The sequence below is a fragment of the Medicago sativa genome, chromosome 7 (assembly GCF_051527215.1).
Source record: "Medicago sativa cultivar Bolivia chromosome 7, Bolivia_mono, whole genome shotgun sequence".
Taxonomy (NCBI): domain Eukaryota; kingdom Viridiplantae; phylum Streptophyta; class Magnoliopsida; order Fabales; family Fabaceae; genus Medicago; species Medicago sativa.
In genome coordinates, this window is record NC_140755.1 from 51,581,090 (window position 1) to 51,605,040 (window position 23,951).

Consider the following 23,951-nt stretch of genomic DNA (forward strand, 5'->3'; position numbering starts at 1 on the left):
ACAATGCCTCCTATTACAATACCAAGCATCTGTAGGATACTCATCTCTGTTGCAGGTATAAATAAACAAGTATGTATTTTTATTAATTTGTATGTCTTGATTGTTTCTATATTTACATATGGTTGCATTTGTTCCAGGCTTGGGTGTTTTAACACTTCACATGTATGGGTAACAAGGATCTATGGGGTGGATATCGGGAACGTCAGTATCCGCGCGCAATGATTAAGGGTGGCAGGGGTTGATTTTAAGTTATGGTGTTGTAACCGTTGGATAATTTTTATTTTTATTTTAATGTTATGTCTGCACATTTGGTTTGTAACCTTTGGATAATTTGTGTTTTTAATTTAATGTTTGAAAATTATGTTGTGTTATTAATTTCTGTTTTGGTATGAATTTTATGTTTGAATATCTGATCTATGAATGTTTATATCGTTTGGAAGCAACTTAAAGAGTCAAATGCTTGTGTCAGCCAAAACAGACCTTGTCTATCTTTGTGCTGATGCAGTTCGGATTATATAATCCTAAATGCTTTTTACACATTTCGGATTATATAATCCAAAATGTCCCTTTTCCCCTCCAATTGTTGACTTTTCATTGGGTGTTTGACACATTTCAAATTGTATAATCCAAAACTGACAAAAATAGTTTGGATTATATAATCTGAACTCATCTTACGAACTTGAACATCAAGTTCCTTTAAGCCACAATTGTGTTTGAATACTTCAGATTATACAATCCAAAGCTTGTTTGGATTCTATAATTGGAACCAATGTTATTTTGGAAAAAAATAGGGCGAGCGAGAATACCATAGGGTGGAAAAAGTAATAGTCAAATAAAGATTACGCTGAATATTTTTACTTTTGGCACCAATTTATCAACTAAATATTTATGTATTAAAAATTAAATAAATAACACATTTTATTTGATAGATCGAATGGACAATCCATATGTTAACCATATGTTAAAATCTAGTAATGGATGGATTGGATGGAAATTATACTTAATGGATGGATTGAATGATTTTTTTTTCTAACAAAAAAATTAGTGGATTGTAATGGATATTGAATATTTTTTTGCTATTACTTTTTGCACCCTATGCTATTCTCGCACCCTATTTTTTTTTCTTTCAAAAATACATTTTGTTCAGATTATATAATCTGAGCTAGGGTTGGATTATATAATCCGAAACTTTACGACCTTGAAGGATCTTGATGTTGAAGTGTTTATGATAGGTTTGAATTATATGATACGATTTTTTTTTAGCTAGTTTGGATTACATAATCCAAAACGTGTCAAACACCCCATGAAAAGTCAACAATTGGAGGGAAAAATGGTGTTTCAGATTATATAATTTGAAATGTCTAATAAACAATTTAGATTATATAATCCGAAGTGTACCAGTACACAGATAGACAAGGTCTATTTTGGCTAACACATTCTTTTGGTACTTTAAATCGGTTCTAAACGATATAAACATGCATTGTTCAGATGTTCAAAATTAAAATTCAATCCGAAATAGAAATTAACAACTGGTAACTTTTAGCAAGTGTACTAAAAATATATCGAAGTAATAAAATTTATAAGTTCGTATCCACAAGGACTGTTTCAATTTCTACTCAACAAAATCGTTAAAATAAAGGATGTATTAAATTCAAGAGTGTCCTAGGCAGTTGAGTTGATTTTTATAATATAAACGTAATAAAAACAATAAAAGTCGGTTTTAGAAAATTAGAGAGAAGTATGGTTAAGACCTTCGAATCCTCTGAAGTTCTCCTATGGTAATTTGCACTCCTAATTCAAGCAATGATTATCTAGTTCAACGACAAATTAACAAAGTAATTCTACCAAATCTCTTAACCTAGAATTCTCCCCGCAAGTAACAAACCCTTAATCTCTTAAGTGAATTCGAAACCGTTGGAGGTTTTTACCGAACGTTAATATCTATATCATAACATAACATAATAATGATCTATCTCTAGCTTGATTACTTAGGTTAAACTTATATTTAGATCAGAGTCAATAGTCAGGGTTAGTGGTCATTCAATCTCTAAGATCAATTTGCATGTTCGTAAAGCTAGTATTAGTAGTCAATGATAAACAAACAAAAAGCATTAAACACAAAGTAATATGAATAAAAACTATAATTTCATTGATATTCAAAGGAGTTCAACAAATTAAGATTCCAATAGGATTACATCAGATTCATCTAAGTCTCAACCACACAAAGCAATTAGCTATTCATATTCAAAGGAATAAACAGCATAGTAAAGAAAATAAACCTATAGAGTTATGTCGTTGTCGGCGTTGCTCCTCAATTTTCTTTCAATTGGTGCTGTTGTTTTCCTATCCCATGTGCTTCTCCTCTCTCTTCTCGTCAAACTCCCAAAACCGTAATACTCCAAAACGCATCCTTTTCCAAAACGTCTTTCAATCTTGTGTGTGCTGCCTTCTTTTTATAGGTCTCGTAACCTAGTTTTCTTTCTTTCTTTTATATTTGCCTCGTGTGGACCTTTGCCTTCGAAGCATCAGACTTGCATCTTTTCTTTTTGGGTTAACATTTGATCAAAATCCAACTCCTTCCATTAATTCCAGCGCCCCTAGTTTCTTTTATTAAGCATCCTTTGCTTTTATATTTTTAATCCAATCACACCTAATTCTCCAAATGGGTCATTCATAAGTCATACATGCTGCATTATCCTCCATGTGACAATTTACACTAATAATAACAATAATAATACTAATAACAACAAGGGCTAATAGTGTTTTACCCCCGTAATATAGGTCATTTTCGGGTTTACCCCCTGTAAAATATTTTTTTTGATTTACCCCCTGTAAAAAAAAAATCAGAATACCCCCCTAATAGGCCATACAAAAACGAATTTTTATTTTTTTTTTTACAAAAATTTTGGTTTTTGTATGGCCTATTAGGGGTATTCTGGAAAAAAAACTTTTACAGGGGGTAAATAAAAAAATATATTTTACAGGGGGTAAACCTGGAAATGGTCTATATTACAAGGGGGTAAAGCATCATTAACCCTAACAACAATGCACTACTTGAGTCAATAAATCAAAAACGACAAATAACGACTATAAATTAAATACTAAACTAATCAAAATGGACCAAAAACTTAATTAAAAGTGACTTTAAAAATAGTGTATGACTGACTGTCATCAACAACATAACACAATTTTCAAACATTAAATTATTATCAACACAAATTATCCAAATGTTACAAACCAAATGTTAATACATAAAAATCAAAATTGAAATTATCTAGAGGTTTTAACAACATAACAAAAATGGAACATTAGAGAGATCTGAAAACTCCACCCTTGACATTTGTAGGTCTCGTCGGTCCAGGAAGCTTTGCAGAACTAATTAGGATTAGATCCATCACAACACTAACTCAAGTTTGAATTGTCGAACCTGCAAAGAAAAATTCAATGATGATAAATTTGTTTCGTGCTTATTTGGTTCATTTAATTTTGTTAACAATAACAAAGACATGGCTTGATAACAATGTTGCTCTTGTTTTTTTAGTAACGTTGTTTTTCTTGTTAATTTTATTCAATTGATGTTTATATTTTTGTTCCTGATTTGGAATTTCTGGGATTCTATGGTGGAAAATAACAAATTTTGCTTGTTATTGCAAACACACGCAGCTGTTCATAAAAATGGGTCTATATTAGATCGAAAATGAGCTGGTTTTTGTGAATGATTGGTGATGATGATTTTAGATCCGAAAATGGGTTAGTTTATATTTTAAGGAATGATGATGATAAGTTTAGATCTTAAAATGGGTTTTTGTGAAGGATTGGTGATGGCGATGATGAAGGATTTAGATTGGATTTGAATAATGGGTTGTTGCTGATTTTTTTCTTCCCAGAAATTAGTGGTGGCAGAGATGTTGATTTTCTTGAAAAAAATTCTGAATTTGTATTTGTTGAAGAAGAGATGATGATGATGAAGAAGAGATGTTAGATTTGTTTTACTGAATTTTTTTATGAAGGTTGATGAAGGTGGATGAGGAAGATGATGAAGAAGTTGAATGAAGGTGATGATCTAACAAACCTTTACATTTTTTTTTAATTAAATTAACGAAAATGACCAAAATGTGTAACTGAGATAAGCTTAAAATACCAAAACGAAACAAATTTTAATTATGGGACCAAAGTGATACTAATTAAATAGTTAAGGAACGAAAATAACAATTTAGCCTTTTTTTTATCCATCCATTATAATCCAAATCCATATCCATCCAATCCATCTATTTTGCCACCCCTAGTAAAATGTCTAAATAAGAAAAGCAAAATATAAGTTTTATAATAATATTTTATTTTTTAAGGAAATTTAATTGATTTTTGTCAAAAAAATGGATTTTTCTTTTTTATAGAAATTATAATTATGTGGTAAAATGTCAAAATAAGAAAAGGAAAATATAACCATATTTAATTTTATAGTAATAGTCAAAAATTATTGTTTCGTGTCTATATTATCCAACTAAACTGACAAAAAAATTGAAATTGTTAGGTTGGAATGTTGCTAATCCACTTGTATATGTTAATGTCATACCCCAATTTTTGACCTAAGGATCCTACATTCATACACCGACACGTGCCCTTCGATCCTGGTCGGTCTCTGACTTTTCGGTGAAAAATTCGGCAGAGAGGTATTTTAAAATACCTCATTTTGGTTCCGAGTTGGGCCATCTTCTCTCTTTATTTTTTAATCTTTATTTCCATCTTTTAATTTTAAATTAATCTTAATTTTATTTTTTAATAAATCAATATTTCCTTTTATTTTAATTACTTCTTTTTTTAAGATTACTTCTTTTTAAGGTAAGTCCAATCCAAATCTGCATAGTCACCTTTTTTATTTATTTATTATTATTTGATAAAATCCAAAAAAAACATGCATATTTATCTTTTATTTTTTATTTTATTTATATTATTTGATAAGTCCAAAATTGTTCCAAAAAATGGTCGCAATTCATGATTCAGTCTGTCACGCGTTCTTCCATCCCAATCCAGCAACAACCTTGCTTTTTCTCCTCCCCAAGCTACTGATTTTTTTGCTTATTTGAACAAACTCTACAAGCCAAATCCAACACTATAGAAGCCAGTGCCTCGCCACAGTCAAAGGGGGCCGAAATTCTTCACCAACATACCTGCATCAAAACAACAGTTTACACGCATAACAATCAAATAACCAACAAAGGCCAATTTTTCATCGCACAATTTTCACCCATTCACCAATTTATCACCACACAAAATCTTCAATCATAAACCTAAAATCACACATCCGAAACTCAAGCCTCACACAACACCTCAAAACCTGCAATACATTTCTTACGCACAAACCCAACAAGCTTTCCAAACATCAAACCGCCACAAATCTTCAATATCGAATCGCGCCAGACCTCAAACCAAAGTCATTCGCACCATAACCAAACCAATTCAAAACCGCACATCAACCCATCAAAACAACGCAACATCACCAAAACCCAAACCGTCAGCAACCTACAATCAGAGTGACACGCGTTCCAGAATCGAAACAAAATCACCAGCAGTCAAAGTCGAACCGGTCATCTTCTAGAACGAAGAGCAACAAACCGTTTCACAGTGAACCCGCACAAAGGAAATCGAATCCGCATCCGAGACGGAAGCACACCTTGAAATCGAATCCATTCACGATAAAAGAGGTAATTTACTTTAATTTATTTCTTTGTAGATTTAGAATAGTGCTTTTGTTTGTTGGGATTTTTAGGTTGAGAAGTGAAATAAGGAGAGAAAAAGAGAGCAGAAGACGAAAAAATAAAAAAGGAGAGTTTGGGCTTCCGGCGCGGTGGCGCCGCCTCTTTGGCCGGCAATCACCGTTGCCGAAATCTGGGTGTGCGTGTGTGTTCATGTTTTTTTGTAAGGAAGAAGAAGAAGGCTATGTGAGAGAGGCGAGAGAATAGGAAGAGTAAGAGAGAGAAGGAACTTGTGAAAATGAAAGAAAACCAACACAACCCTCTTTTATACCTCATTTTAAACCGACCCGGTTCTTCCTTGAACCGAACCGTTTTCCAAAACCAGCCCCCCCTGAACCGACCCAAGAACCGGTCCCCAGGCCAACTTGCGCGCCTGGTTTGCCCTTAAGGCCCATTTCTTTTATTTTCTTTTCTGCACCCCCTTTATATTGCTGTTAACACCCATTTCCCTGCATTTTTTTCCATTCTAATTACTCTTGCATACATATTTAATTTACATTGCATATTATTTATTTCTTTTGCATTCCATTTTTTTTATTAAGCTAGGTTCGTTGTATTATTTTGCATTTTCTTTTTATTTTGGCACTTAATTTTATTACATAGACTTGGAATGTATATTAGGCCATTGTAAAAATTATTCATGCATTTTTAGTCTAGGATTATCTTCATGCATATTTACATAGTCATTTTTTATGTTATTTATTTTTTTACAGCACAACTTAGAATGTAAATATTAGGCTTAATGTAAATATTCATGTTTATTTCCTCCGCAGACCCTAGAATGTATTAAATAGGTTTTTTGTAATAGCTTAGGAGAATGTGTGCGTGCGTGTGTGTATGCCTTTCTTTTTATGCTTCTAGGTTAGAGGTCTTCGTGGTGGCCCAACGCCACCATAAGGTACCTACGCTTTACTTTCCGCTCCGTTAGTTTAATTTCTTAGTCCAATTATTCAAAAAAACAAAAAAATGCAAATAGTTCAAAAAATAAAAAAAAAACATTTTCTCAATAAACCTTGATCCTAAATCAAGTGACCGTTTTTTTTATTTTCTTTTCATAATCAAATATCAATCAATCTAATTTATTTTGAGTCCATTTTCTTCAATATTAAAAAACACAAACCAATTTATCATTTGCCACTTGGCTTTACTTTAAAACCTTTTTTCAAAAACTAATAAAAAACACTCAACCAATCAAACGTCAATTTCTACCAAAAACTACGTGATTTTGATCCCTCACGTGTACGTAGACAAATGACTTGTCCTTCCAAATCAATAAAATGTAGATAATTAGGTCTTTCTCCTTTCTTTTATCATTTCAAATTCCTTTTTTTTCAAAACAAGCAAGTTATAGCACATTAATTAAGTAAAACCAAGAGGTTCTCGTAGAGTACTACGGACATAAAGGGTGCTAACACCTTCCCTTTATGTAACTAACCCCCGAACCCTAAATTTTTTCAAAATGTGGGGTGTTTGAACTTTTTTCCCCTTTTCTTAAAAAATTAAATGTTCGGTCGTGAAATAAAATTAGTGAGTCAAAAGCTAATCAAATAGCCTTGATCTCCGAAAAATGACGCGACAGTTAATTTTCAATAGTTATTGTCACTTCGTTTATGTACCAAAAAAGTTTTGTTTTGGACTGAGAGAGCTAACTCGACCCAGTCCCATTTTTAGTTAGGTTGAATGGATTGGGGTCAAAAAAGAAGAAAATTGCTGTTGACACAAATAAGAAGGCTGAAACACACATATAAAAGACACAAATACTCCTCGGCAGTTAACTGCCGTTGGTGTCACTATTCCTCGGCAGTTAACTATAGCCGGTTCCCTCGGTAGTTAACTGTCGAGGAATAGTGATTATGCAGACAGTGGGTTCTTCAAAATTGAACCAAGCCAATTTCGGCCAGTTTTTACCTATAATTTAACCAGAGCATTTCCAAATGCAATACTAGTTAAACAACATTTATACTCAGTCATAAACAAGAAAAATACATTATCTTTACAGTTGTCCATAATTAAATCAAACCGGCATTTCGTTAAAATTACATGAATGTTTGAAATTCATCAAAACGTTAAAGAGTGTCGATAATTAAACAACACATCACAACACATTACATATCGTTAAATTAAATCTCTACTGACATTTTACGCAGTTGCAGATGGAACGAACATACATATATAATATATTATCTTCCACCATATTCCGAAACATAAATCCGACGTCGCTATCGTCGCAAATAAGCCAAGGCATATAACTTGCCGTTTTCCATGTGTATTCATCTCTATCTTCTCATAGGTCTATGCATGGCATCTGACCAAATAAGTGACGTGTATATTGATTTTCACCAGGATGCTCAAAATATGGGTTAAGTTGTGCCTTCAAATCATCAAGGGAGTCGGTCGGCGTTATTATAACCTTAATTGTCTTTTTAAAAGCTGAGTACCTAACACAACCTTCAATTTTTGTAACATCATACATGTTTCACTTCACAAAAGCTTTATGAAATAAAATCATACATTAGAATGAAATTAAATGAAATGTAATAACGAATAAATCAAATGCGTAAACATTAATAACGAATGAATAAGTATTGCACTAGTTTCACCACATAAAAGTCATATTATAATATATTATATAAATTACATAATGTTACTTATATATTAGCCACAAAAAATTGGCGTTACAATTTCGACCCAAAATATACGGCGGTGTAATTTCTACCAAAAAAATAACTAAGACCGACAAAAAATACTCATTAATCACCAAGTGATTGGAGAAGATCAAGTGAAATAGAATTTCCTTCATCTTCCGCAATTACTTCAAATTGTTGCTTTGCTTTTTCGGGAGTGTCCAACAAAATAGGTTCCACTTAGTTTGTCTCCTTTTTTGGTTGCGGCAGTTTCTCTCCGTTTTCAATAATCATGAGATCTCGGAACAAATTATGTTGATCCAAATACTCATCTTCCCAAGTCACCGCCTCTTCATTCTTGTGATTGTGCCACTCCATAGATGATAGAGGTAGTTGACAACCATCCTTCAAAAAAAATAAGCACGAAATGATTTGGAGTTAACCCAAGGCACATGATGGGAGTTTTTTGCTTAGCCGGCGGTGGTGGCCCTCTTAGTGGGAAAAAAGATTTTGATTTTCCAAGATTTGTCAACAAGACCACACACCTTTTGTAATAATTAGCAACAATGTGTCCCATGTCCAAAAAAAGTCAACCACTTATCAACATGTGCAATACCACTCATATTTGCGGGAGGATGTAAGCCATTTAAAATGTAGTTATAACGATTCTCATATACTCTCACATAATCATCTCTATGATCTTTCAACTCTTGAATAAGATGTCTACAATTCATGATATGACTTTCTTCGATCAATCCCATGAACTTGGCTATTGCCCGAAATCCATAATGTTGATCGCCTATAACATCCACCACTTTTTCAATAAATTGAACCATGAACTTTGGCATATGATCAATAGGGCTCAAATCCAGGATAGACGTTGGTACCAGAATAGGCTTTGGAACCGGAATAGGCTTTGGAAACTGAGTAGGTGGTGGAAGTGTGAAACACCATGTTTTACCTAGAAGAGCACCTTTTTATTTTAGAGAATGATGAAGTTGTTGGTGACAATGACGATTGACTATCCGGATTTTGGGAATCAGCAACCTCCCATACGTAACCTATGCCAATGATGATGTATCTCATCCAATAAAATTGGTCTGTCTTCATAGATTTTAGTAGCAATTTCGCATGCACATGGTAGCCCGTACGATGTCCTTTGAACACAACCACACATTTCCTTGTCCATACACAATGTTCCCCCTACAACGTGACTCTTTCAAAACAATGTTGTCCAAAACATATATAGACACATAACCCCTAACCCAGAGTATAAAGTGACATATTTGAATCTATGTTCCAATACCGTAACACTTTGACCAAATGATGTTTGTATATCAGTGAACTGAAGCACCAACATATCATGTATTTTCTCCCAATAAGTACCTAAATCACCCACACTATTGTCCAAATATGTCTTTACTAAAGCATGAGCTGATTCTACCCTGTTGGTGGTTCTGCAACCAAGAAGCAACATATGGTCTGTCAATGCCCTCACTATTTTCTCTTTCACTTCCTTCAAGGTGGTCATGGCATAAGTTAGGAAAATTGGAAAATCACTACAAACTTCTTGGAACTCCATTAATGCATTTGCATATAACTCTTGAGTGGGAGATTCAACAATAACTTTCCATTTGCTCATTATCTTCTTCACTACATCACCATATTTCACCTCTTTCCCATTCTTTTTCCCCAAAGGATATCTACAGTCTTACATGCACCTTTGTTTAACATTTTTTTGCATATGAAAGTAACAATTCATTGCATAACTTTCGGGGAGAACATTTGCAACCGCGTTCATCAAAGACATATCTCTGTCAGTCACGACCACCCTAGGCATATTCATCTTTGACGTAAGAAGTTTACGCATCATTTGTAAAACCCAAGCAAAGTTTTCCTCTTTCTCAGTCGAGGTGACCCTAACTATCTCAAACATTAGCATCTTGTACATGTTGGTTTTGTAAGTGGAGTCCATAACCAAAATCGTTGGAAAATTGTTAAACAACTTAACAGATGTTAGATGAGCCCAAAAGATATCTTCAATAATAGTACTTTCACTTTGTGTTCTTGAGAAATAAACATAGTTGTGCTCCTCCAACTTTGAGATTAGAAACTGCAACGCCGTCTTGTCACCTCTATTTGACTTCCATATTTGTTGACGTTCGTTGTATACTTGTTTGATATTTGTCATGCAATGTTGTCTTTTGCTCTTCAAATTTATCAAAATATTTCTTGGATGCACCTTGTTCTTGGTCAAGTCACGTACAATCTTCTTCCCATCTTCCTTTAGTCTACCAGCAAGCATGTGTCCTTCTAAAGTCGGCTTCATCGCATAGTTGTGAACTCCATTAAGAATGTTCAATCCCCAATCCTTTGTTTGCCTTTTAAGATATCCACTAACCATGAACATGCACCCACATTTTCTTGAGTCTGTTGACTCATGCTTCAGTTTTTTTGGCACTATGTGAGCTCCACTCCTTTCACACCCTAGTCGCAACATTGGATTGATCAAACTTGATCTTTGTGTAACAATTGTAAATCTCGCCTTATTTGCTTGACGGCATACCCAATTAAGCAAGTCATCCCTATCTTTCAATTTAATGTCGTCGGAAAAAACTTAGCCGTGTCAACTTCATTCTCATGAAGTGGAAGGACACCAGAGTCGACATATTTAAAAGCTTCAACATGGACGGAAGCTCCATCAATGTTTGGTGTGGCTTCAACCATAGGCGGTTTGACATCTCCGAATTTTTCGACAAAATTTGGTTTTGTCTCTCCCAGATCATCTTCCGCGTTCTCAACCATTACTATAATTAAACAACACAAAACTATGAATTCACAACTAACTAATGCATAAACATCTATTGCATAATGAATTAAAACAAAAAAACAAAAATTAAAACAATCCAAAACAAAATTGGAAAAAGAGGCAGTAGCTACGTAAAACTGTCCAGTTTTCCTCGGCAGTTGACTGCCGAAATTACTTCGGTAGTTAACTGCCGAAGCCCCCATAATTCGGCAGTTTACTGCCGATGAGTCCCATGTCAGTGTTTTACGTAATCTGACATAAAAAACCCCCAAAAACAGCTAAAAATCATCCGATTAAAATGCTTAATACCTATTTTTTTACGTCAAAAGTGTGTTGATACCTCCTATGCTTGTTGCTTCATTGATTTTGGAGCAAGATTTGATGAAAAAAATATTGTATTTAGGAGATTAGATGGAAGTGTTATGGAAGTTGATGTGGAAATAGTTAGTAGGGGGAGCATGTGGCTGTTTCATTTGATGAAACAACGTCTCGGTAGTTAACTGTCGACGAATTCAAAAAGACGGCGGCAGTTAACTGCTGAGGGGTATTTTTATCTTTTATAGGTGTTTTCAGCCTTATAACATGTGTATACAGCAATTTTGAAAAATGAATTGTTTTTTACAATTGCTCTTATCCCAACAGGAATTGCTCACTCCCATGTGAACTTCCCAAAACATCCCCACGTGACTTAACTCACGTATGTGTATAACCTACGTGACTTAAGTCACGTTGGAATACAACCTACGTGACTTAAGTCACGTTCGGTACATCCAACGTGAGTTAATTCATGTGGTGTACATTTAAAGGTCACAAAATGCCTAATTTCTTCATTCTTCTTCATTTCACCTCTAAAATCTCTTAAAATTCTCTCAAATCATCCAAATCCTCAATTTCTTCAAGTTTAAATCAACTAACACTCCAATAATAAGTAATTTTTCATAATCAAGATCCATTGATATTTTATGTTTATTTGTTACATTTTTTCTCTTAAATTAGATATTTTTTAGTTTTAGAGTTTGTTTAAATTTTGATTTTTTTGTCAAGAAATGATACAATGTTTACATGTAATTGACTTATTGCTTAAATGTTTAGATGTTTGCATGTTTATGTTGTAGTTTTTAGTTTTAGGGTTTATTTATAATTTGCACTTCAAGTGTTTGATGAAATGTTTGAATGAGTTTTTCATTAATTATTAATTTATGGTGTAGATCCGAAGCAATTGCCAATTCTCGAGTAGATCCGAACACAATGTTAGCTGAAGTCTGCTTCAACGGTGGAAAGCCCACAAGTTGTTCGGGGTTCGGGTCGATTTCACGTCAAAAGATCTGAAGGAAAAACTAGATGAAATCAACCAACGACTCAACCCTCGAGAGATGTAACGCCCACTTTTTCATAATTAATATTTAAGCGATTTATGGCTTTTTTTTATTAGAATATTATGTGAATTATTATATATATGTATATATATATATATTGGTAGAAGATATGTTAATAATATAAGTATTTTCTTAAGTGGGGGAGAAATATTGTTATTAGTAGAAATAATTAAATTACTAGGGGAAAGAGTAAGTTGTGGTGAGAAGAGCAATTAGGGAAAGAATAAAAGTCTGTAATTGGGAGAGAAAATTAGAACGCGTACAACAGAGGAAAGAAGAGAGAAAGAAGAGAAAACCAGAGAGAACCCTAAAGAACGAAGAACGCGGCTGTTGGATTTCAGAATCATAATCTAAGGTAAGGGTGAGACTAACTCTCATTATTAACAAGTTTTAATTCATAGAAGTGATCGATTGTTGTAGGTTTTAGGGATTGGGATTAGGTCAAAAATCATTAAAAGTGGAAGAATTAGGTGAATTTTGATGTAGTTTGATGTAGGCAGATGTTAATTAGTCATAGAACACGTTTAGATGCTGATTGGTGATGAATTAGAGGGCTGGGTAGTGAGAATTCGAGTGCTGAGATGTGTTGCAGGGCTCCGACAGAACCCTGTTCTGTCATCGCTCGCAACTGCGAGCGTTCCTACTCGCACCTGCGAGTAACCCTTTTAGCTCGCCACTGCGAGCAATGTTGTACGCAACTGCGAGTTGCCCCGTTGAACTCGCCACTGCGAGTTGTTTAGCTCGCAACTGCGAGTTAGTGCAGTACAGACCTGATGTTGTGCGAAATTGTGTCCTTTCGCCCGTATCTTTGATGAATTAGTTCCTGATGTTTATATTATAGATGATGTTGCTAAACACGATGTTCCAGTGATGCTGTTTTGATGTAATGAACTGATGTGGATCAATTGCTAATTAAATTAACATTAAAAATGAGATTGTTGCATTTAGAGTCGAGTTGTTGCATAGTCGGCGATGGGGGCTTAATGCCTGACAGGTTTTTATGACCTTAGCGATGGGGGCTTAATGCCCGACGGTCCAAATATGACCTTAGCGATGGGGGCTTAATGCCCTGGTGGTACCACATGCATGTTGTTGTTGTCTAAGTTGTTGTCGATGTTGTTGTTGCATTGTAGAGTCATCATAACTGAAAATGAATGATGAATATTGTGATGATGTTGCCATTTTGATGCTGTTGTTGCTGTCCCATTATTTATAATGATGTAAATGGAGTGAATTAAGATGAATATGTTACCTTCGAATAACTATGAAGTTGTGGATTACTTAACCTCATTAAATGATGGCTAAATGATGATATTAATGTTAGATATATGCTGTTGGTTATCTTTTATGAATTATTATTTGTTTTTAATGAATGTGAAATCTCACCCCTTCTGCGTATATGTTGCCTCGACCGTGGGTAATGTGCAGGTAATAAAGACTAGCTGTGTTCGTGAGTAGACTCCTCACTTCGTGTCGTCTAGGATGCTCTGATACGTAACGGGATGGGGGTGTCTGATGATTGTTTTCCTTGTTACGTATTTTGTTTAATAAATGTTGAACATTTTATGAAGACTATTTGAGATGTTAAGTTGTGGCCTTTTATGCCAAGATTTTATGTGACGTTGCGAACTAAATTTCCGCTGCATTTGATTATTGAATTTTATAAAGACAGGTTGCTTAAATAAATAGTATTTTCCCATTAGTATATTGTTGTTAAATGGTGTATTGATGTATGTGATGCTCCGTTATGTTGATGAACTCTGATAATTTTAATGAAATTTTTAAGTTGGGAAAACGGGGTGTTACAATTGGTATCAGAGCAGGTCGGTCCGTCCGGCCAAGTAGTGAGTCAAGTTGTGTTATTTTAGCAATTGGAATACCATTATTATGTTATTCTAAACGTTGTGTGTTGTGCAGTAAAGAAGAGTAGATCTGGAGGCTGCAAACCTTATCTGTTACAAGAGGACTAGAATGGCTGGAAGAAATGATGCTGCGATTGCTGCTGCTTTGGAAGCTGTAGCCCAAGCTGTAGGACAACAACCAAATGCTGGTGTTGGTGTTAATGCTGATGTAAGGATGTTGGAGGCCTTTCTGAGAAATCATCCTCCCACTTTCAAAGGAAGGTACGACCCTGATGGAGCACAGGCATGGCTCAAGGAGATTGAGAGGGTGTTCAGGGTTATGCAATGTACTGATGATCAGAAGGTGCGTTTTGGTACGCATATGCTATCTGAGGAGGCTGATGACTGGTGGGTGGGTCTTTTACCTGAATTAGAGCAAGGTGGTGCGGCTATTACTTGGGCTGTGTTCAAGGGAGAGTTCCTAAACAGGTATTTTCCTGAAGATGTTCGTGGAAGGAAAGAGGTCGAGTTCCTTGAGCTGAAGCAAGGAAACATGTCGGTGACAGAGTATGCGGCAAAGTTTGTGGAGCTGGCTCAGTTCTATCCACACTATACTGGAGACAATGCTGAGTTTTCTAAATGTATCAAGTTTGAGAATGGTTTGCGTCCTGATATTAAGCGAGCCATTGGTTACCAACAGATCCGTGACTTTTCTGCATTGGTGAGCAGGTGCAGAATCTATGAAGATGATTCGAAGGCTCATTATAAGATTATGAATGAGAGAAGGGGTAAGCAGCAACAGAATCGTGGGAAGCCTTATAGTACTCCAGCTGATAAGGGCAAGCATAAAGTGAATGATGAGAGGAAGCCTAAGAAGAATGAGACTCCTGCTGGGATTGTTTGTTACAAATGTGGAGAAAAAGGTCACAAGAGTAATGCTTGTGGTGCTACTGAGACGAGAGGGTGCTACCGTTGTGGTGTCAAAGGGCATACAGTTGCAGAATGCAAGCACGATGACACTATTTGTTTCAATTGCGGTGGGAAAGGACATATTTCTGCTCAGTGTACTGAACCAAAGAAGGCCCCGGCCAGGGGTAAGGTTTTTGCTTTGACTGGTACTCAAACGGAGAATGAGGATCGTTTGATCAGAGGTACTTGCTACATTAATGATACTCCTTTAGTTGCTATTATTGATACTGGTGCTACACATTGTTTTGTTGATTTTGATTGTGTTTCTAAGATGGGCCTTGCTATGTCTGATATGAATGGAGAAATGATTGTCGAAACTCCAGCTAAGGGTTCGGTGACCACTTCTCTCGTCTGTTTACGTTGTCCCCTGTCTATGTTTGATCGTGATTTTGAGATTGATTTAGTATGTCTACCTTTGAGTGGAATGGATGTGATTCTTGGTATGAACTGGTTAGAGTACAACCATGTTCTCATTAATTGTTTTAGTAAGTCGGTGCGTTTCTCTTCTGCTGAAGAGGAAAGTGGCGCGGAGTTTTTGTCTACTAAGCAGTTGAAGCAGCTAGAACGCGATGGAATCCTAATGTTTTCCTTGATGGCATCCTTATCTTTGGAGAATCAAGCAGTGATCGATAAGTTACAAGTAGTGTGCGATTTCCCTGAAGTTTTTCCTGATGAAATTCCTGATGTGCCACCGGAAAGAGAAGTTGAATTTTCTATTGATCTTGTTCCAGGAACGAAGCCTGTGTCTATGACACCTTACCGTATGTCAGCTTCTGAGTTGGCTGAGTTGAAGAAACAGTTAGAAGATCTACTCGACAAGAAGTTTATTAGACCAAGTGTTTCACCTTGGGGAGCTCCAGTGTTACTGGTTAAGAAGAAAGATGGCAGTATGAGGTTGTGTATCGATTATCGACAGTTGAACAAAGTAACTATAAAGAATAGGTATCCACTTCCAAGAATTGATGACTTGATGGATCAGTTAGTGGGTGCACGTGTGTTCAGCAAGATTGACTTGAGGTCGGGTTATCACCAGATTAAAGTAAGAGATGAAGATATGCAGAAAACAGCTTTTAGGACGCGATATGGACATTATGAATATAAGGTGATGCCTTTTGGTGTTAGTAATGCACCTGGTGTATTTATGGAGTATATGAATCGCATTTTTCATGCATTTTTGGATCGCTTCGTGGTTGTGTTCATTGATGATATTCTGATTTATTCTAAGACAGAGGAAGAACATGCTGAGCATTTGAAGATTGTCTTGCAAGTGCTGAAAGAAAAGAAGTTGTATGCTAAATTGTCTAAGTGCGAGTTCTGGTTGAAGGAAGTAAGTTTTCTTGGCCATGTTGTTTCCGGTAGTGGTATTGCAGTTGATCCATCTAAAGTTGAAGCGGTATCACAATGGGAGACTCCGAAGTCAGTTACAGAGATTAGAAGCTTTTTGGGTTTAGCGGGTTACTACCGACGATTTATTGAAGGATTTTCTAAGTTAGCACTTCCGTTAACGCAGTTGACGTGTAAAGGTAAAACCTTTGTGTGGGATATTCATTGCGAGAACAGTTTTAACGAATTGAAGAAGCGTTTGACGACGGCTCCGATTTTGATCTTGCCGAAACCTGATGAACCTTTTGTAGTGTATTGTGATGCGTCCAAGTTGGGTTTGGGAGGTGTACTCATGCAAGATGGTAAGGTGGTTGCGTATGCATCAAGACAGTTGAGGACTCATGAACGAAACTACCCTACTCATGACCTTGAATTAGCTGCAGTTGTATTTGCACTTAAGATTTGGAGACATTACTTGTATGGTTCGAGATTTGAGGTGTTTAGTGATCACAAGAGCTTGAAGTATTTGTTTGATCAGAAGGAATTGAATATGAGACAGCGAAGGTGGCTCGAATTGTTGAAAGATTATGACTTTAGTTTGAATTATCATCCGGGTAAAGCTAATGTTGTTGCAGATGCCTTGAGTAGGAAGACTTTACACTTGTCGGCACTGATGGTTAAAGAGATGGAATTGCTTGAACAGTTCAGAGACTTGAGTTTGGTTTGCGAGATGTCGCCAAGGAGTGTGAAATTGGGGATGTTAAAGATCAACAATGAATTTCTGGATAGTATCAGAGAGGCGCAGAAAGTAGATGTGAAGTTGGTGGATTTAATGGTCGCAACCGATCCTGCTGTAGACAGTGACTTTAAGGTTGATGACCAAGGAGTGTTGAGGTTTCGAGGAAGAATTTGTATTCCTGATAATGATGAGATGAAGAAGATGATCCTTGAGGAAGGCCATAGAAGCAGTTTGAGTATTCATCCAGGAGCTGCTAAAATGTATCAAGATTTGAAGAAAATGTTTTGGTGGTCAGGTTTGAAGCGCGATGTGGCACAATTTGTGTATGCATGTTTGACTTGTCAGAAGTCAAAAGTTGAGCATCAGAAACCTGCTGGGTTATTGACACCGCTAGAGATTCCGGAATGGAAATGGGATAGTATATCCATGGATTTTGTGACGAGTTTGCCGAATACCAACAAAGGGAATGATGCAATTTGGGTGATCGTAGATAGATTGACGAAGTCGGCTCATTTCATTCCGATTAATATTACTTTTCCTGTGTCCCAGCTAGCAGAGATTTATGTTAGAGATGTCGTGAAGCTACATGGTGTCCCATCAAGCATTGTGTCGGATAGAGATTCGAGGTTTACATCGAGGTTCTGGAAGAGTGCATGAGGCCTTGGGCACTAATTTGAAGTTAAGTTCAGCATACCACCCACAGACGGATGGACAATCGGAAAGGACAATTCAGTCGCTGGAAGATTTGTTGAGAGTTTGTGTGCTTGAGCAAGGTGGAACTTGGGATAGTTATCTACCCCTGATAGAATTCACGTACAACAACAGTTACCACGCTAGTATTGGAATGGCACCCTTCGAAGCATTGTATGGTCGGAGATGCAGAACTCCGTTGTGTTGGTTTGAATCCGGTGAGAGTGTGGTATTGGGACCAGAGATTGTCCAACAGACTACTGAGAAGGTGAAGTTAATCAGAGAAAAGATGAAAGAATCACAGGATAGACAGAAAAGTTATCATGATAAGCGCAGGAAGGATCTTGAGTTTCAAGAAGGAGACCATGTGTTTTTGAGAGTCACTCCGGTGACGGGTGTTGGACGTGCATTGAAGTCAAAGAAGTTGACTCCGAGGTTTATTGGCCCGTATCAGATTTCAGAAAGGGTCGGAATGGTTGCTTATAGGGTGGGTTTGCCACCACATCTTTCGAACTTGCATGATGTGTTTCATGTATCGCAACTTCGGAAGTATGTGCCGGATCCATCCCATGTGATTCCAAGAGATGATGTGCAGGTAAGGGATAACCTTACAATCGAGACCCTACCGGTGAGAATAGAGGATAGAGAAGTGAAGAGGCTTAGAGGCAAGGAGATACCTCTAGTGAAGGTTGTTTGGGAAGGAGCAGCCGGTGAAAGTTTGACTTGGGAGTTGGAGAGTAAGATGCGAGAATCTTACCCAGAGTTGTTTGAACAAGGTACGTTTACGAGGACGTAAATATTCTAAGTGGGGGAGAGTTGTAACGCCCACTTTTTCATAATTAATATTTAAGCGATTTATGGCTTTTTTTTATTAGAATATTATGTGAATTATTATATATATGCATATATATATATATTGGTAGAAGATATGTTAATAATATAAGTATTTTCTTAAGTGGGGGAGAAATATTGTTATTAGTAGAAATAATTAAATTACTAGGGGAAAGAGTAAGTTGTGGTGAGAAGAGCAATTAGGGAAAGAATAAAAGTCTGTAATTGGGAGAGAAAATTAGAACGCGTACAACAGAGGAAAGAAGAGAGAAAGAAGAGAAAACCAGAGAGAACCCTAAAGAACGAAGAACGCGGCTGTTGGATTTCAGAATCATAATCTAAGGTAAGGGTGAGACTAACTCTCATTATTAACAAGTTTTAATTCATAGAAGTGATCGATTGTTGTAGGTTTTAGGGATTGGGATTAGGTCAAAAATCATTAAAAGTGGAAGAATTAGGTGAATTTTGATGTAGTTTGATGTAGGCAGATGTTAATTAGTCATAGAACACGTTTAGATGCTGATTGGTGATGAATTAGAGGGCTGGGTAGTGAGAATTCGAGTGCTGAGATGTGTTGCAGAGCTCCGACAGAACCCTGTTCTGTCATCGCTCGCAACTGCGAGCGTTCCTACTCGCACCTGCGAGTAACCCTTTTAGCTCGCCACTGCGAGCAATGTTGTACGCAACTGCGAGTTGCCCCGTTGAACTCGCCACTGCGAGTTGTTTAGCTCGCAACTGCGAGTTAGTGCAGTACAGACCTGATGTTGTGCGAAATTGTGTCCTTTCGCCCGTATCTTTGATGAATTAGTTCCTGATGTTTATATTATAGATGATGTTGCTAAACACGATGTTCCAGTGATGCTGTTTTGATGTAATGAACTGATGTGGATCAATTGCTAATTAAATTAACATTAAAAATGAGATTGTTGCATTTAGAGTCGAGTTGTTGCATAGTCGGCGATGGGGGCTTAATGCCTGACAGGTTTTTATGACCTTAGCGATGGGGGCTTAATGCCCGACGGTCCAAATATGACCTTAGCGATGGGGGCTTAATGCCCTGGTGGTACCACATGCATGTTGTTGTTGTCTAAGTTGTTGTCGATGTTGTTGTTGCATTGTAGAGTCATCATAACTGAAAATGAATGATGAATATTGTGATGATGTTGCCATTTTGATGCTGTTGTTGCTGTCCCATTATTTATAATGATGTAAATGGAGTGAATTAAGATGAATATGTTACCTTCGAATAACTATGAAGTTGTGGATTACTTAACCTCATTAAATGATGGCTAAATGATGATATTAATGTTAGATATATGCTGTTGGTTATCTTTTATGAATTATTATTTGTTTTTAATGAATGTGAAATCTCACCCCTTCTGCGTATATGTTGCCTCGACCGTGGGTAATGTGCAGGTAATAAAGACTAGCTGTGTTCGTGAGTAGACTCCTCACTTCGTGTCGTCTAGGATGCTCTGATACGTAACGGGATGGGGGTGTCTGATGATTGTTTTCCTTGTTACGTATTTTGTTTAATAAATGTTGAACATTTTATGAAGACTATTTGAGATGTTAAGTTGTGGCCTTTTATGCCAAGATTTTATGTGACGTTGCGAACTAAATTTCCGCTGCATTTGATTATTGAATTTTATAAAGACAGGTTGCTTAAATAAATAGTATTTTCCCATTAGTATATTGTTGTTAAATGGTGTATTGATGTATGTGATGCTCCGTTATGTTGATGAACTCTGATAATTTTAATGAAATTTTTAAGTTGGGAAAACGGGGTGTTACAAGAGACAAGAGGGTGTAATACATTTGGTATGAACGTCCATCGTTCGACGATGGGAGAATAACGTTCAGTTGGTTGGAGTTAACGAACGACGACAACGTGAGGAGGATGTTCTCGATATTCGATCAGCACAACATGTTCCCGACGATTGGGATGGATGTTTCGTTGCTGAGACCGCCTGAAGATATTCTCAAGAGTTTGATTCGGCTAGACGAATATGTTTAGGTAGTATTACTATGTTGTGTCATTATTTTGTGGGATTTTAGTTGAAATCTTGTTAGTTTGCTGAAGATGTTGACATTGAAGTGTGTTATAGTTAGCGTAAAGGTTTGCAAGTCTATTTTAAAACTCACAAGAATGAAGAAAACATAACATGTATTATGCGGAATCAAGGTTTTCACATCAAATTCCTTCGTATAGGATGAGTGTCACAAAAGGGAATGCATTTCTAAGATTTTTTCACAAAAGGGAATGCATTCCTAAAATGTTATTTTTTGTTTGATCATGCTCATCTGTCAATTGAAACTTGTCAGTTGGCAGGGCAGTAAGATTAAGTTCAAAAGAATATATTGGGATGCATTCCTTTCTGTGATGACTCATCCTATATGAAGGGATTCGATGTGAAAACATATATAATTGATTCGGTAGAATACATGTGTTCTCTTTATTCTTTTGAGTTTTTAAGGAGTAGTGCAAAATTTTACACTAAGTATAAGACACTTCAATGTCAACATTTTCCGCAAACTTTCAAGAATTCAATTTAAATCCAACATCATGATGATACCACATATTTAGAGAGAAGTAATGTAACGTAGATGAAATTAAAACAAAATAAAATTGTGTATTTTTTGAATTGATTTCGTATACTTGTTTATGTTTAGTTATGATAAGTCACGTATGTTATACACCAAACATGACAGGCATAATTGCTTCATTCATTTATTCATTCATCCAAGCAGAGTTGAAAGTTATAATACGCAACTTTATTCAAATTTATTCAAAGTACCAAATTTATACCAAAATATACCAAAATGTGCAAAGACTCAAAACATCATATCCAAAAACATCTAAAAACAAAGACATTATTAAAAGTTATTACAAAAGTCTCTTTTACTCTTCTCCCTCATCACTTAAGTCAACATAATGTCGTCGACAGTTCTTGGGACACCTAATTTTGGTTATGGACCAAAATAACACGTCCCTCCACTCCTTCTCATCTTGATGAAATCATATATTGGCACTTTCGCATTGCTTTTTTCTCTTCCAAATCCTTCGTATTTGATGTCGTGTTATGTCATGGTGATTTTTGCTTTCTTTTTCAGGTCCTTCTCACCCTCCTATTTCAATTAAGCCTCACCTTCCTTCTCAAACATATTCACAGAATGCAAGAAATCAATGGTTTAACAATCCAATTGCACTCAAAACTAATTTCATTAATGCAAACAATTGCACTCAATTGCACTCACATGCACTATACATTAACAATCAAATTTTACAACAACTCATTGAGACGTTTCATCATTAACATTTCATTGCACTCAATATTAACAATCCAATTTCTAACTAATTTCATCATTAACATTGCAAAAATCAAAAGAAAATCATTTGAGACATTTTATCAAACACCTAGAGTGTAACATTTAATCAACATAAAATCTAACAATTTCTAAACCCTAAACTACCACAATTTGAGTCAAACCTACTCAAATCAACATCTAAACAACATGATAATAAACACTTACTTGATCTTGGGGGTGGTAATTGGCGTTGATTGGCTTAAGATTGGTGAAAATCATACCTGAGAGAGAGCAAAATCGAACTTGGGAGTTTTGGAAATTCTTATGGCAGAATGGTTGTTGTTCTATTTCTATAACATAACACAACGTGACTCAACTCCCGTTGGATGTACCAATTTACCGAACATAACTTAAGTCACGTAGGTTATACACCTACGTGAGTTAAGTCACGTGTGGGTGTTTTGAGAAGTTCCTTTGGGAGTGAGCAATTCATGTTGGGAGGAGAGCAAGTTTCATTGTTTTTTACCAAATTTTTTATGGCCCAATCCTTGAAATGGGTTAATGGGATAACCATAGACCCGACCCATTTTTTATAACTATAGTCAATAGGCAGTACCTCTAAAGTGAACTACAACAACGACTTGCCTTAGACGTACACTAGTTTGTTGATCAAATAAGGGCTATATTCTCCATGTTAAATCATGACTTGTCTACGGTTATCCTTTGAAACATGTGTCATATAAGGGTTTATGGTCTTAAAAGCCTAGCTATTGATTCAGGTCTAGGTACACTATTTCTAAATCTAAAAAACTTGACATCCAAAATACTTACTGTTGGAGTAAGTCCTAATAGCCAATCTATATTGATTGGGTTTGGCTTTGTATCATGATATTGATATAAATATATATTGTGAATATATAAATAATAAGGCAATTCTTTATTGATTTTGTTTTGTTTCAAAATAATAAAGTCCCCAGAATAGTTAGTCCGTTTAATGGAACATTAAGTATAACTTAATTGTGAGACCCCGTTAAACATAAGGAAACTATTCTTAAAGTATCCGTAGTCAAGCTTTATTGAGAAGTGGGATATCATTAAAGCATAGAGACTATTATGTGGGTAGACTGATGATCACATCTCACAGGTCATGGATAAAGAGTTATCAAGTCTTCACATAGATATAAATATTAGGAGTAATATTTATATTGGATTGACCCGCCATGAGAATACTACATAGTAAAAGTTATGAAAAGTGTCATAAGATATTCTCATAGTGATAGTGGTGTATTCCACCCTTCGACCTGAAACCACTATGTACCCTAGATGTTGGAGTCGAGAGCTTTGTCACCATTCAAACGTTGTCCGTAACAGGATGACTATAAAGTTGGTTGATGGGTACTCCATGAATCATGCTGAGGGACATGAGTGACCTAGATGGAATTTGCCCCTCCTACATAACATGAGAAATGTCTACGGGCCCAATATTGAACTAGACAAGGATGACACGGTCTATGCCCTGTGTTCAATATAGACATGAGGGCAAAAGGGTAATTATACACATGATCATTATCACAGAAAGGTTTCATCTGATCACATGACATTCTCGTCACTTGAATAGCAGTGATGTGTTACTAGATACCGCTCAATGTTTATAATATTAAATATGTGATTTAATATTATTGCCAAC

The 23,951-nt window shown here is 36.0% G+C and overlaps 1 protein-coding gene, 2 long non-coding RNA genes and 2 pseudogenes across 3 annotated transcripts; 3 read left to right on the plus strand and 2 right to left on the minus strand.

The window, feature by feature from the left end:
- The window catches only part of LOC146906582 (uncharacterized), a 41,466-nt pseudogene extending 30,284 nt beyond the window's left edge, over nt 1-11,182 (minus strand).
- On the minus strand, nt 8,504-9,433 carry LOC146906584 (uncharacterized; annotated as a pseudogene).
- A 1,517-nt stretch (nt 11,183-12,699) lies between the features above and the next one.
- Nucleotides 12,700-14,248, plus strand: LOC146906585 (uncharacterized). Its single transcript, XR_015019651.1, has 2 exons — nt 12,700-12,917; nt 13,991-14,248. It is a non-coding gene; the product is annotated as an uncharacterized LOC146906585 (long non-coding RNA).
- A 3,879-nt stretch (nt 14,249-18,127) lies between these two features.
- LOC146906586 (uncharacterized) lies at nt 18,128-18,920 on the plus strand. The gene has a single exon (XM_085728890.1). It carries the CDS (start codon nt 18,279-18,281, stop codon nt 18,918-18,920), a length of 642 nt encoding a protein of 213 aa, XP_085585016.1. The 5' UTR covers nt 18,128-18,278.
- A 160-nt stretch (nt 18,921-19,080) lies between these two features.
- LOC146906587 (uncharacterized) lies at nt 19,081-20,629 on the plus strand. Its single transcript, XR_015019023.1, has 2 exons — nt 19,081-19,298; nt 20,372-20,629. It is a non-coding gene; the product is annotated as an uncharacterized LOC146906587 (long non-coding RNA).
- Nucleotides 20,630-23,951: the final 3,322 nt, after the last annotated feature.